At 45.6% G+C, this 16,051-nt stretch overlaps 1 protein-coding gene across 1 annotated transcript in view; it reads left to right on the top strand.

Annotated features, from left to right (window-relative positions):
• The first annotated feature begins 2,919 nt into the window (after window positions 1-2,919).
• The window catches only part of DPT (dermatopontin), a 29,980-nt gene continuing 16,848 nt past the window's right edge, over window positions 2,920-16,051 (top strand). Inside the window, exons 1-2 of the mRNA XM_045547428.1 lie at window positions 2,920-3,301; window positions 15,849-15,974. Of these exons, the coding sequence (XP_045403384.1) occupies window positions 2,997-3,301; window positions 15,849-15,974 (431 nt within the window). The 5' untranslated portion in view covers window positions 2,920-2,996. The remainder of the gene's footprint in view (window positions 3,302-15,848; window positions 15,975-16,051) is intronic.

Consider the following 16,051-nt stretch of genomic DNA (forward strand, 5'->3'; position numbering starts at 1 on the left):
CATTATCTTCGAGGCCACCCACAACTCTCTCGAAGGCCTCGGCAGTTTCTGGGATCCCCTGAGACACTGCATGAGTTAGGTTACTTTCAGCTCTAAGTAAAAGGAGTCTACACCCAAACTGGCCTACAGCATAAACATGTTTACTTTTGCACATTAAATAGAGTCCAGCTGTGGTAGCTCTAGCTGTAATATGAGTGAGGTCTGCAGAGAATAGGGATCAGGCACGCCCTGAAAATTGTTGGGAAATAAATGTATAATAAAGTTCAGTGCTTACAATAATCTGCATTGTCTCTTAGAGCTCTCTGAGGTTTAAAAGTACTCATAAGTCATGTCCAGAATGCAGGATGCAACTCATGAGCATCAGTATGATAAACTGAAAAAAACCCTGTAGTGTATTGGTTCTCAACCCGTCTGCACGTGAGAATCCTCTGGGGAGATTTTCAGGACACCATCATCTGAGCCCTGCTCAGAAACTTCCGATCCTATTGGTCCAGGAATTGCTCAGACACAGGTGGTTTCCAAAAGCTTCCCAGGGTATCAAGCAGAGTCCTACAGATGGTATATAAAAAAAGAAACAAAAACAAAAGCTTCCCAGGTAGTTCTTAAGTGCTGACAAGGTGGGGAACAATTGCTCCAGCATATCATAAATCAGAGAGATCACTCTAAGCCAGGAGGGCTCTAGTCGCCAGCACTGGGCAATTACTCAGGGATAGAAGTGGTGGGAGAATTTGGTGCTAAGAACAAAACTGAGATTTGCATAGCTGTTTGGCCCAGAGCCTCTTTCTCTTGCTTCAGTAAACATGATCATCAGAGCAAATTGCATGGCCAACACACACACACACACACACACACACACACACACACACACACGCGCGCGCACGCGCGCGCGCGCGCGCGCAGTTGCTTTATGCCCCTGTGTGACTTTCTTTCTCCCTCTAGGCTACCTCAATGTTTAATCTAGACTTAATGCCATCTGGCAAATGTGCTATAGTTTGGGCAGAGGGTAGGATTTTTAGTATGATTTTTCTCTGGCTCTACAATCCTTTGGGAAAGTGGCTTTTAAACACTGATGTGAGTAAGAATCACCTGGAAAACTTTTAAAATGTAGATATGTGGGCACCCCATGTGAGGTTATGATTTAGTAGATCTGAGATGGAGCCAATCAGCCTACATTTTAACATGTGGACTTCAAAGATAATTGGTCTACAAGCACAATTTTAAAAAACTTTCATAAGGACAACCCTGATGAGAGATGGGAAATACTATGTGCTTAAAAGATGCCCAAAGGTTTCAAGAGATTTGAACAGCCAAATCACCAAAGAATGCATATGTGGGTAATAAACATATGAAAAGATGCTCAAAATTATTAGTTATTTGGGAAATGAAAATCAAAACCATACTGAACTATCACTACAAATCTATCAGAATGGCAAAAATAAAAAAAGAAATGGCATGGGGGATGGACACACTTGAAGCTCTGACTTGGGTGGGGCAAGGGCAATATATGTAACCTGAATATTTGTACCTCCATAATGTGCTGAAATAAAAAAAAATTAAAATTAAAATAAAATAAAATGTCAAAAAAAGAAATGGCAGTTTTCTGGTAGGGATACACAATGGTACTGCCACTTTGGAAATCAGTTAGGCAGTTTCTTTTAGTTAAACCTAAATTATCTTATAGTTCAGCAATCCCACTCCTAGGAATTTTACCCAAATGAAATAAAAATTTGTTAATTCGAAAACATATACATAGATGTTTATATCAACTTTATTCCTACTTTTACATAATTCCTTATACATAGTGAATTTTCAAAAACTGGAAAAAGCTTAAATATCCTTCTTCTGATTAATATATAAATAATCTGTGGCACACTCATACTGTGGAATATTACTCAACAATAAAAAGGAGCTGGGTACTGACACACACAACAGCATGGTTAAATCTCAAAAGCATTATGCCAACTGAAAGGAAAGAAAAGGCTACATGTAGTATGATTTCATTTATTTGACATTCTGGGCAAAGAAAAACCATAGGGATGGAAAGTAGATCAGTGGTTACCAGGGGCTGGGTGTTGGGGAACATTTGACTACCAAGGGGTATAAGGGGAGGTTTAGGATTGATAGAACCATTCTATGTCTTGATTGTGGTGCTGGTTACATGACTGTACGTTAAACATTTTAAAAGGTGAATTTTATTATATGTTAATTGTACCTCAGTGTGAAGGGAAAAAACACCGAAGGCTAAACAGTGTGTTTATTCAGTGGATTAAACCCATTACACTTTTGAGAGCAGAGCACAGTTTCTAAGTGTGGCGGGGTCCAATTTCAGCAGCTCAGGAGGATGTTTAAGTGTAGAGATAATGTCCAATTTCTCTCTCCATGGGCCCATTTTACTTCTGTATGCAACTTAAGAGTTCTCAGAGTAGCCCTGCAAATTGGTACACCCATGCTTACACTAAAGGGTTAAGAGATGTTAGGCTGAGATCTTAAAAGAAACCAGGCATCCAGGCTTATAGAAATCTAAATGACTACGTCCCTTCAGTCTATTATTTTGGTGTTTTGAAATCACTGTGTGGATATTTGTGTGGTCCTGGAAGGCTAATTTGGAAAACAAATACAGGGGTTTGCTAGCAGGGGCATGGGGTGGGACAGTAAGAATTGAGGTGCTGAGATGAGGGACAAACATGCAGCTAGTCGGTTTTTTCCAAGTGAATGTTTCTAAAGGGGCTGAAGGCTTTTATAACCTATCTGCAAAGTTGTTCTTTCCCCAGGAAGTTGTTTCAACTTCCATATTCCTTGCATATTCCTAGAATTCCACCTTAAAACAAGCTGAATGTCCTTATGGTTGATATCTCAGCACGGAAAAGTTTTGTTTAAGCAATGACACACTGCAGTTGGATCCTGCTCACCCACATCTGGAAGCCACATGTCAGAGGCAGCTGTATAAAACAGCCCAGAAACCTAGAGTGACATTTTTTGCCAAAAGCCCAGGCAGCATGGACCTCACTCTTCTGTGGGTGCTTCTGCCCCTGGTCACCGTGGCCTGGGGCCAGTATGGTGACTACGGTTACCCATACCAGCAGTACCATGACTACAGCGATGACGGGTGGGTGAATCTGAACCGGCAGGGCTTCAGCTACCAGTGTCCCCATGGGCAGGTGGTGGTGGCTGTGAGGAGCATCTTCAGCAAGAAGGAAGGTTCTGACAGACAATGGAACTACGCCTGCATGCCCACGCCCCAGAACCTCGGGGAACCCACGGAGTGCTGGTGGGAGGAGATCAACCGGGCTGGCATGGAATGGTAAGGGCAGCCACTCACTCGGGCTGGGAACATCTCTGCATATCCCTCCCTCTGGGAGCTGCTTGACTCTCGAGGAATCTCAGCACCTAAAGCCTGGGCAAACCCTACCCCAGACCTCACCATTGCATGCTCCGGGTGGGGCAGGGCTGCTGCAGAGCCCACTGCATCCAGGATGGGGAGTGTCCGTGGGAGGGAGACCTCTTTGTGGTTCTGTTCCTTCCAGCAGCAGCCTTACCTACTCTCAGTTTGGGCCGGGAGCCGGGGTGGGTCTGTGCGAAGTTTACCAGCCTGCAAAAAGATAAGTACAGAAACTGAGAGTAAGAAACTTTACAGCAATTGAACAGGGCTTTGCCATTTCAGTGACATTTTCATTTTGTAGCAATTTGTTTTTACTGTTTTACAAACATATTGGTCCACGATAGTTTGGGGAAAATAAGCAATTGGGCCCTCAGCACCTATAGTTGGAGAAATATTGATTTAGTGCAAGTGAATGGGGGAGAAGGGACAGAGAAATTTAAGCACAAGGAAGCGAAATTAAATAGCTCTCTACTTCCCTGATTAAATGTGTTTCTCAGTTATGAGTACTGAGGTCCTTCTCTCTGCCTGATTTTAAAGTGGGTTCCATTGCTGGAAAATAGTTTACTAAAGGCTTTCAGAGAGAGAGACTGTCCTCTCCTGACTGCACTCTGTCCTAGGCAATGGCACGGAACTGATCAGAGCTTGCACTTCTCTGTGGGTTGTAACTGTCACAGAAGTCCCAGCCCCAGTATATGGTCGGGAGCCCATCCCAGTAGCCACTGACCACTAGGCCGGTTATTCACGGCAGCCTAGATGGAGCCAGAACTATAGAGGTGGTTGGAGGAAGGGGGGAAGCTGACCACGGCAAAGGCAGGCCCAGGGAGGAGCAAGCCTAGCTGGCAGCTGCTGCGTGTGCTATCCGTAGAGCGAGCCAGGAGACTATGAGACATTCCAGCAGCCTCTTGGTGTAGTGAGCCTTGGGAGTGGTCAAGCATAACCCCAGGGCTCACACAACCACAGACAGACGATGATGGGAATCCAAGAGGAAAAGACATTGCTGGGTGGGGGAGTGAGACAAGAGAGGGGGCCACTGAGTAATCAAAACAGCTGCCATTTATTGAGTGCTTACCCTGAGCTGGCACCATGCTAAGTGCTTTATGTGGATTGTCTCGTTGAATGCTCAAAACAAATCTACACGTCATTATATAGGTACGCAAACTGCGGCCTAGAGATCGGATGTTTCCTCGGCTGGAAAGCTGGGATTTGGATCTAGAGTCTTTGCTCCAAAGAGTTTGTGCTTAGCCAGAGTGATGGGCTCCTGAGAGCCTGCTGCCTGCGCCCAGCGTGGGCTCCCACACCAGAGCTGAGCAGGGCCAGCACCACAGGACCAGACTCGGACACGGCAGGGATCGGCAAGATCACAGCAGAAGCCCATGCCTAGGGACCAGTCTGCTTATCAAACCAAGGAGGGGCTCAGCTGGCCCCTGCAAGGGATGGGGAGAGGACTCACACAGGCAGCTGCAGGTTGGGGAACTGGGCCGTGGAGGCTGCTTGGACAGCCATTAAGTGGCCTGTCTTCATCCACCCACACTGCGTCTGGTAAAGGGACTTAATTATCCAAAACCCCTTCTGCCAGATGGCTGGCTCAGAGACCAGGCTCACCTTGAGGATGGTCTACAGTGACTCCCTGCAGCCAGCCCATTGCCTGTCATGCAGCACAGAAACGACCTAGTTACAACTGGCCCTCAAGTCCTCCCATCTCAGGGGGGGCCATCACATGGGTGAGGCCCCTTTCTAACACCCCTTTTTGGAGCCACAGAAAAATAGCACTTGGCGAATCCTAAAACCCTAGAGGATGAGCCCTGGGCTTTGAGTCTGGAGGCCGGGGGCTGGGTCCTGGTTCTAATGACAACTTGCAGTGTGACTTTGGCCACAGCACTCACCCCTCCAGGCTCCTACCCCATTTGGGAAATGAGCGTGTGGTCAGACAGCTCCACAGAGTGGAGGCTCACCCCTGAAAGTGCACTTGGCTTTTTCTCCCGTTCTGTCAATCTTTGTGTTCATCCCTGCTAGGGAGGGAAGCCAGATGATGTTTAGTTTTAAACTTGCCAGCTTGTGACTGGTTTGTCATGAACTCCCAAACTATTTGAAGAAAAGTAAAAGAGGAAGAAGGTGAAATAACATGATTTTGTTTGGTCGAAGGGAGTCAAGTGAAAAGCTGACAGGTCAGATAGCTCTTCCCCTTCCTCTTCCCCTGCATTTTTGAATATGCGGAGTCCAGTGATTTTTTTTTTTCCCTTTCCTTCCATTCCCTGTTGCCTCCTTCTTCCCCTCCACTAATCACAGGGTTGAAAATGCTCAAACATGCAATCAGCTTCTTTACAGTAGTCCTCCACTGCCCCAGGACTGACACCAATTACCCCAGATGCACTTTTTAAATGACTGTGACTTTGAGTTCAGACTCCAGTCTCAGTGAAAAATCTGGAAGGAAAGAAATTGCTCACAGGCTGGGAAGCGATTACATCCTCCTGTTGGCTGCGGGTTCTTAATCTGTTCTGGGGGAAGACTTGTTGATAGTTTTGTGCAATTTGGCTGCCTTGTATAACCAAATTAGCTTTCAGGTTTATTTTAAAGGAGGGGAGCAGCGTTGAACACAGACTTGACAACGGCACATAGGATCTGCTAAAGATACTTGCTAATCGGGGCATGGTCTTTAAAAGGTGCTGCTGTCATAGCTGAGTGTGGCTTGTGGAGCTGCATATCACAGGTTCTCCGCTGGAAATGACCTCTCTGGGTGCCAGGCTCTGAGGCGTGGGTGCTGGCCTCTGCCACTGACGACTGCCAGGGGGCTTTACCTGGGGCCCTGGGAGTGGCATTTTGCCATCTCTGGGCATGCCCAGGTTCATCTCAGGGAGTCTGCTCTAACTTGGGTTGGCACAGGCAGCAGGACACTGGGTCCCATGTGGAACAAGATGAAGCTGGAATTTCCCAGTGATACTGTGCTGTCATGTGGTGGAAGGAGCTCTGAGCCTGAGATCAGGAAACATGGGTTCGCAGCTCCCGATTGTATCATGGCTTAGCTCTGCGGCATTCAGCTCCTCCTTCTGGCAAAAAAGAAAAGAAAAGAAAGGTGTGACACCCACCTCAAAAGCTGTTAGAGGGTGTTATTGACACGCTTATGGGAGAAAGTATAGGGAGGAGAACTCTAAAGCAAATCTAAACCTAAACCAAATGCAGGCACACCACGGTCACTCGATAAAGGTTTAGTGAGTTTGGAATTGATGTGGCTTATGTTGGGCAAGACAGCTTGACGCAGAGTTTGAAGTCAGAGGAAAAGTGCTCTGTTTATTCTGTTTATTGGCATGTGCTTTTTCACCCTGGGCTTCAAAGAATCTCAAGGAGACATTTTGCAGTGGCAGTTTGTGTTAGAGCTGAATTTATGCATTCACCCATGACAAGCCCCACGATGGGGAAGAGGAGGAAGGAAAACTATGCCACTGGGCTTTGCTAGCATCAAGGAAAATTTGAAGCTGGATAGGTTGGTGGGAAACTCAGTTTTCCATAATCTGACTATTTCCAGAATCTACCCAAGACCACAGCTCTGTATAGCACAAAGCGATCATCCCGATTCAGGGCTCCGAGTGTTCAGTGTGCACAATGCCCACCTGCTCAGAGAGGCTTTCCAGGACCACCTCCTCCAAACCCACATCTTCCAGTCTCTCCTCCCTCAGCCTGCCTCGTTCCCTACAGTGCGCTTGTCGCTGCCTGATCTGTATTTGTTCATTGTTTGTCTCCCTCACCAAAATATGAGCTTCACGAACACAGGGCCTTTGTCTCATTGGCCGCTGTTCCCCCAGTGCCTAAAATAGTGCTGGCACATAGGAGGTCCCCAGTAAATATGTAGTGAAAGACTAAGTCAGACTAGTTGGTGCTTCAGGCAGTGCAAATCCCAGCCAGTGTCCCTGCCTCCCTCGGTGAAGAAGCCCACAGATTTTCCCATGGGGGAAACTATTTTGCTTACATCTTTAATTCTCAACATTTCAGTGTCTGTCATATGTGTTTGGGGTTCAACTTTATTTTTTACGTCTCATTTTGGTTTGTTGCATTTACCAACATGCAGCATGATCTTTTTAGATCTCCTAAGGGTTCTAAAACATGCACAGCGGGTGGTGATGCAGTCTGTCACCGCAGAATCAAGTCTTTATTAGGTTTCCATTCTCCCTATAATCTTAATGTCTCAATATACTTAAAAAGTAGAACAGTAAATTTTTTATTTCAAAAACCATAAGGACTAAATGCTACACGTTATTCTATCTTGGTTTGGATCCTGGAACAGAAAAAGGACATTTGTGGAAAAACTGACAACATCCAACTAAAGTCTGTAGTTTCGTGCTGCACCAGTGCTACTTTCTTAGTGTTCATAGACATGCCTGCGCTACGAAGGATGACTTCAGGCAAGCTGGGTGAAGGGCAGCTGTGAATCTTACGTATTATCATTGCCACTCTTCTGTAAATATAAAATTACTCCCAAGTAAAAACGTCAAAAAACAAACATAAGAATGTAGAACACACAGAGCATAACGGAATCCAAGAATCTCAGCACTAGATGGGCCTCAAGCATAACCTAGACCAAGCTCCTTACACCATAGTTTAGGAATTAAGGTCAAGAGAGTGGAGCAATTAAATAAATGGTTCTATGACCCTAACCTTAATTCGTGTGGTGATTTATAGTTTATAGTGTATTTATTTATAGACACATTATACATTTATACATTCATTTATATGTTCAGTTACTCATTCATTCACTATGAAATGCTTATTATCACAAATTTTGCCAGACTCCTGGAACATGGAGATGACTAACATACAATCTGTGCCCTCGAGTTACTCGTAGTCTAATCTCATTTGATCGTCACTGTGATATTGAGAGGCAAGTGTTAACGGTTATCTCCATCCTACACGAGGAGACGTGCCCAGGCGTTGCCAGCGGATGGCAGGGGCAGAAGCCAGGCCAGCCAGCTTGATGTCACAGTGCTGCAGGCGATATGAAATGCTGGTGTTATTTTTGTTCTTGGATGAAGCTGCAGTGAGTGCTGACCTAAAGAAGATATCAAATCCACGTAAGAGTGACCTCTGAGGGCAAGAAGGCTGAGTGTGGGAGGACAGGGTTATGGCAGATCTAGGATTCTCGCCAACTTTCCATCTAGGTCACTCTCCTAAGTGCTAGGAATCAATTGTCTGGGGGAGCTTGCACTTTGCAAAAATGGCTGTTGGCTGTTCTTGTAAGCATGGCGAGAGTTCACTCCTCCCAACAGGGGATTCGCTTCTGTCTGGGTACCTGCCGGATATAATCTTCGTAATCAATAAGAGAGTCCCACAGAGTTAGGATATCTTTGTGTGTGTGTGTGTGTGTGTGTGTGTCTGTTTCTTTGAGGTATCTTGAAGTAATGGAAAGTTTATGAACTTTAGAGTCAGACAGAAAAATTCTCAATGCATTCCCACTACTACCTTTATACAAGTCATCTCAGCTCTCAAATCCTCAGTTTCTACATCTACAAAAACAACTCTTTAGAAGAGTTGTGAGAATTAAATGAAATAATACATGTACATTACTTGCTGTGTGTCCTCAGAAATTACTTCATTTTTCTAAGCCTGTGTTTCTTTATATGGTGCTGTGGGGAATCTGGTTGTGGTGGGAATGATGGTGGTGGGAATCTGGTTATTTGAGCCCGTTTCATAGGATTGTTTTGATAACAAAACAATAATTAAGTTATAACAAAATAATTAAGTTATGTATAGTGCTAAGCATGATGCCTGGCACATGGGAAGTCCTTGATAAAGGTTGTTTGTCATCATTTTATCCTGACTACTCTGTGGAAACTGAGATCCCAGAGTTAAATATCACACAGTTGGTCAGTTGCAAAGGTGGAGTTAAAATCCCAATTGCTAGACTACAGAGACTCCCATATGTACCATTTTGCTTTTGGAATATATAATTTGATCACAATCTATAAATATAATATTACATGTACATTATGAGTGTCTTGAATATTTGTCACATTTTAATAGACACTGAGGTAACAGTAGATCTCTTGGTTAACAATAGATTTTTGAACAAATATTATAATAACTGATATTCATGAGCTCACATCAAATTTGCCTTGATGCTAACAGAGCTCATGCAATCCCTGGAATTGCTGTCAGCACGTAGATACATCTCACAAGATAATCTGGACCTTCTCTGAGGCCTTTGGGGTAACCTCCACTGCCTACAATTTTCCAAAATGGGTCAGGCATTTGCATTTGGAGAGGTGTTCTCCCTCTGTCCGGTGCTAGGCTTTTCTATCCAGAGAAGCTGTTTGGCAGGTCATTTCTGCTTCACCATCTTAAAACCTTGTAGAGAGACAGCAGACTCATAACCTGGGCATGGAGAAAAAGCAGAACCCTGACCCAGATACAGGCAGGAAGAGAGCAGACTGCGGGCAAAGCAGCACTATTTAAAGAGACTGTTTGTGTCTCCACCATTGTGACAGGAGGATGAGCAGCAAGTGGTGCAGTGTTTACCTTCAAAGACCTTGCATTGTCTCACCGTGAGGCTACTCAGCGATAGTGCAAGTTAGATGAAATGTGCGATAGTGACATCAACATGTCACAGGAAGAAAAATCAGTATGAGTTGCAATTGTCAAGGCAGGCAGACTTCTTGGAGGGGAGACTTGATATTGTCTTTTATTCTCTGATACTGTCTTCTGAGGTGCATCTCACTTTCCCCTTGGAACACTAAACCCTGACAATTCCTAACATAGACCCCAATGTTTACAAGAAGTGGAGACTAGGATGTAGCTTGTCTTTCAGATATTTATGGTCATAGTAACAATACTCCTTCTCCTGTCTTTTAATAACATACTTTGTGTCAGGCTGTGTGCCAGGCTGTGTGCTAGGCATGTGACACAGAGCCTCTCTTTACTCTTCACATTAATACTGTCAGGTTAGGAGTTGTCACCTCGTTTTACAGAAGTAGCTATAAACATCAGCAGGAAGGGTGAGGTGGGCCGTGGGGCCTTCTGCTTGGGCTTAAGAGAAATATCCAGAACTTTAAACACTCCTTTTTCTGGAGAGATGCCCCCAAGCTGGGCTTGTCTCTGCCCCTTGCCTATTCACTGCCCTGCCATCCCTGTCCACTCTTCTATGTCTCTGCCCCAGCATCTTTGGCACCAATCTACCCTTCTGCCCGGTGTCTGCACCGTCACCATGTCTGCTGCTCAGTTCCAGCCCTCTGGAAACGATTCTGGACCAAGTACAGCCCCAGGCATAGAGTAGGTTCTCATGAATATTTGTTGAAAGACTTTAATGAACTTTATAAAATTCTGTGTACCATGTTACCAATGCTTGATAGCAACTCAAAAAAATTATTCTGAGGAAAACAGAATTAACAAAAATCAATGCTTATGCTTATAATCCAGGCACTCTGGAAGGCCGAGGCAGGTGGATTGCTTGAGCTCAGGAGTGTGAGACCAGCTTGAGCAAGAGTGAGACCCTCGTCTCTACTAAAAATAGAAAGAAAAAAAATTAACCCGGCAACTAAAAATAGAAAAAATTAGCTGGGCATGGTGGCGCATGCCTGTAGTCCCAGCTACTTGGGAGGCTGAGGCAGGAGGACCGCTTGAGCCCAGAGGTTTGAGGTTGCTGTGAGCTAGGCTGACGCCACGGCACTCACTCTAGCCTGGGCAACAGAGTGAGAATCTGTCTCAAAAGAAAAAAAAAAAGGTCAATGCTTTACTCTAAAAAAATGAAAATCTTGGTACAATGTGAGGCCTCATCCATCTTTGGGGAGGGGGAGTAAACTTGGGGGAATAAGGAGGCTATGCCACATAGAGTTAGCCACCGGTCTGGACTATGGGCAAAACCTCTCTTGGCTCATCTCTGCAGTGGGGTTGGAGACTGACTAACAGCCCTTGAAGTACATCTGTGTGTTTGTGGAGCTGGGAAGAAAAAGACCTGCACAACCAGCCCATCTATTATGTATTTAGTGGCATTTGGGGAGCCCTTGACAGAGATGGCCCTGCTTCCCTTTGCCCTGTTTTACACCTGACTCAATCCCAACTCGCTAAGAGTTTGGACTGGCTGTAAGTTCGGACTGAGACCAGCAGGGACCAGAAGGTGAGACTAAAACTGCATAAAGTTCACAAACAGAACCAGATGCTTACACACCTCCCGGTTCTGGCCTCTGTCACTCTGCCTGTCCGACAGCTTTGGACTTGATGAACAGACCACAGGGAGGAAGCCTGGCTGGAGCGCTGATCAGAGCTGAAGGACAATTTCAAGGAGACTTTTGTGCTCTGCAAGATCTCATGGATATAAGCTTTGGCACCAAACGAACCTGAGTTTGAGTCCCGGCTCTTCCAGGTACTACCTTGGCCGAGAGTTTTGCAGGCATTATTTCTCTGAATCTGCACACATCCTCATGACTTAGGTGAGACTGCACAAAGCATGTTAAGGTTGGGGCTGAGACTCGAACTCATGTCTGCTGATTCCTCAACAACAGCTCTTTCCCGTATCCTGTTGTTTCTATGTTTTGCCATGGCAGATACAGGATAAGGTTTTCTGTATTTGCTTTTGCTTTCAGGAGGCTGGCCCTGAGACAAATCATTTTCAGAAAGGCCACTTTCTTAGAAAAGATTCATAAATGTTGTTGTCAGAGGAGGGGTAACTGCCTTGTGATTTTCCTTCTAGAAAGTTTCTAGTGTCAGGTGGAGCAGGGCTAACAATGCTCCAGTGTGTGAAACTAAAATTGAGCCTCAGCCTTCAAAAATACAGTGAGAAAAAGGTATGTCTCCTCGGATGGAGGGAGAGCGTCTCTGGAGCAGGGCACTGGTGCCTCGGATTCTGAGGGGATGTTCCCATGGCGTCTGTGCTGATGTCTCGGCTGGGGTCATGCTGCACAGACCACCAGAAACTCACCGTTGCCCTGGGCCACTACTCTGTTCTGCAGACCATTCAGGAGTGACAACCAGGTGCTGCAAAGTGAGTCAGAGCCTCAGGCACGGCTTTTGGCCACTAAGCATCTCTTTTTAACTTGAATTTGATAACTTTAGCAATGAAGGTTCTTCTAGCTCCCCTAGTCCAGCGCCTTTCAGAGGCTGCCTCTCTCCTCACTTGCCCGGCTCCTGCAGCTGTGGCCAAGGTTTAGGTGAGTCTCATTAAATAAGACACTTTTTAGAAAAGGTGATTGAAAGTGAGAGAAATTGAGGAGAGGAATACCCAAAGATATGTTCGTTTTTCACTCTGCTCACGGAGCGGCAGTGTTCCCGAGGGGGAGGGTGAAAGTGGGAAGCTGGATCGCTGACCCAAGCCCCGTGGAAACCAGGGGAAGGGAGTTTCAGGGCCCTTCATGGATTTGAGCGATGGGCTCTTAAAAGTCAGTTCTGCTTCTGAGAACGGGAGGTAGCTGGTAGTCACTCGTGCTGCGTTCTCCCATTAAACGTTTGCTGGACAGCGGTGCCAGAACTGTGGGGGCCACAGATGAAGATTAAGTGATTTTCTTCCCCCAAGGACTTCACCACTCACCAAGGGTACTGAGACACACTAAACTACCTGTGCCACAAAGCGGGTGGCTAAGCCATCCTACCTCAGTGAGCTTTGTTTTAGGGAGACGGCAGGTCCGGGAATGCGTATGAAAGTCCTTTCACTGACTGGAGATAGGGGAGCCCAGAGGCAGCTTTCATAAAGTATGCTCACAATTACTGCATAGACTAAATGAAAGGATAGGGACAACAAGAAATAATTTATTAAGCATTAAAAAACCATCCTAAGAATTGTGTACATGTTGTCTTGTTTGGTCTTCACCATAACTTTAATAAGTATGTGCTATTATTGTGTAGATGAAGAAACTGAGGCCATTAGAGAATATGAAGCCTGCCCAAGGTGACCCAGCTAAGGGCAGTGGGGAACAGTCCAGTAGCATCGCCCATGCTCCTCACCACTCTGCTATCTGCTCCCCGTGGTGTAAAAGCATACCCCTACAAAGATCCAGTTATGGAAGGAATGATTTTACACTACCAAACTCCTAAGCAGGGTCACTCTACCAAAACGTGAAGGCGATGGACTCAAAGCTGGGAGAGGAGGGTTATGTTTGGTTATCTAACTTTCACCATACGTTCTTAGTCTCTGAGCCTGGAGAGTCCCAATAATCTTCACGGGGCAGCGTTATCTGAGGTGGTGCATGAGAAAGTGACACACACACTTCCCGTACAGGCTGCGGGGCCAGCTGCCTGGCTGGGAGCCGGCGGGGAATTCGCGGAACTTGGATTGCCTTCAGAGCTGGTACTCCACGAAACAGGCCAGCTTATCTTCCTGCATTTATTTTTACTTAGGGGAACTTACCACCATGGGAACTCTGTCCCTTGTAGGGGGCTGAGTGTTCAAGACAAACCAAAACAGTGGAACAACAGCTCCAAGGAAACCACAGTCCTGCCCAGTTCGGAAAGGGCTCCATTTTAGAGGAGGGAAGCATTTTAGTCATGGTAAGAGAGAAAGGCACAGGGAGCTCTAGCTTGCTGCTCTTTCTCTCTTCAGACACATGTAAGCTTTGCTTATGCTCTTAGAGCTTCGTGTTGAAATTACTTCTCACCCACCATGCTAGAAATTAGGATAGAATAGACCATCCCGGAAGATCAGCCCCCAAAGCTACCTTTCCACCATGCTATGACCCTAGTGCATTGCAGTTATGCAGCTTCCTGAAATGTGCCAGGTGTTTACAAAGTGGCAACACTCCTGATGAGATGTGAGCAATGGTAGAGCAAAGAAGGCTAGACGATCAGAGGGCCATAGACCTCAGTTTACATTATCAATCTCTCATAGCTAAGTTCTGTGGTCTGTCAGAACTTCTTGCAAGTCCTGAGAACAGGGAATTCAAGCTAATTTGCATAGTTAACCAAGTCGAAGCCCATCTCTCAATTCTTCTCTCAACACAATAGCAAAGTGAGTGATACAGAGGAGTAGTACAGTATAAGCAGTTGAATAAATGAGTCATAAATAAATAAATGGACATTTGAATAATATATGCATGAATAAATAAATGAATAATAACTAGATTTAAAAGGGCAGATGATTTCCAACCAGAGACACACAACATATTTAATATCTAGCTTTGTCAGAACCACAAGTTCATCTTCAGCAATGCCAAAGAATAAATGAAATCCAGTTGCTGATAGTGTTATCGTTTGTGTGTCAGCAAGGTCTCTCTTCCCAGTCACAACAGGGAACTTATTCTTACTTTATTCATTAAATTTTCTAGAAACTTGTCTTTACTTGGAAAATAGGGCTGTATTCCAGCAGCTATCAGGCCAGGCCACATAGACAACTGCCTGCTCCTCCCATTTAGGAGAGGGGCCACGTCGATGGCAGGGGTGGGTGGGGAATGCAGAGAAACAGGTAGCTAAGACCTATTTTGGAAGGGCTTGTGAAAGATCTCATTCCGTATAAGGTGAGAATCCACCGTAGTCAGGTACAAAACAGCATCGTCATCATCAAAGCAAAAAACAGCAAGCCTGAAGGGACTTTGGGATTTAGGGCAGGAACCGGAGGCAGCAGCGCTGGAGATGGGACAGAGGAGGAAACGGTTGTGCTGTCTAAACCAACACTGAGCAAGGCAGGTGCTGTGACGACCAGCGATGGCACAGGTAGAATGAAAGAGTAAAAGTTATCTGTGGTCTATGAACCGGAGCGGAGGAGTCATTGTATTTGAACCATAGGACTAAGCAGCGAGGACAGGAAAGGGACCCTCAGAGGGAATCTGAAGAGTTCAGCTGGCCTGTTGCAACTCTGTAAAAAGGGCCACCACCACTGGGACCCTCGGGAAGCAGTGGGAATAGAATTCTGAGCAAAACACGCCCTGATCATGTGGAGCTTAGGTCTAGTGGGTGGTAGGAAGATTCCTGGATAAGTAGTGAGAGCCTGGGACATGGGCTCTGCTCTCCCACTGAGCTGCCCTGGACAAATCATGGCAGCCCTCTGGGCTTTGCGCACTGGGGAGGGGCAGGACGAATGGGCTTCCTTGTGCTCCCTGTCCAAGGCCTCTGCTCCTAAGCAAAAGAAATGTCCGTTTGAAGTTCACCAATTTGTTGTGTTTCTCTTTATCTTCTATTTATTTTAAATTCAAGCAAAATGAATTACATCATCTTTTATTGAAAATGGCATGAATAGTACAATCCTGCATTTGTAAAATTCTAGATGTAAAATGCTACGTGAATCCATTTATTCATTCTTCCTCCTAACTATGTATTCATAGAGGTATATCAGGAGCAGTGTTCCCCAAATTTCCTTCAGTTGAAACATTCTGAGCCATTTGGATTTTAAGGGTGAGCATATGTCATTTCTACAAATATAACAAAGACTTTATTATTTGCATAAAAATGGAATAGTTGTTAGGAATTTAGCTCAGTGAGAGTGTATAACTGGCAGGGTCTTGGGAAGGGGTCTGTTTCTGTGTCATTGTCCTTAGGTTTCCAGGAGTTGCTCTCTTCTCTGCAGGTACCAGACGTGCTCCAACAATGGACTGGTGGCAGGGTTCCAGAGCCGCTACTTCGAGTCAGTGCTGGATCGGGAGTGGCAATTTTACTGCTGTCGCTACAGCAAGAGGTGCCCATATGCCTGCTGGTGAGTCTGGCAGCCAAACCCAAACCCTCATGACTCCTGGGGCTGGCGGGGAGCCTAGGGGGTGTCCTGGTCCATGT

The sequence above is a fragment of the Lemur catta genome, chromosome 3 (assembly GCF_020740605.2).
Source record: "Lemur catta isolate mLemCat1 chromosome 3, mLemCat1.pri, whole genome shotgun sequence".
NCBI lineage: Eukaryota > Metazoa > Chordata > Mammalia > Primates > Lemuridae > Lemur > Lemur catta.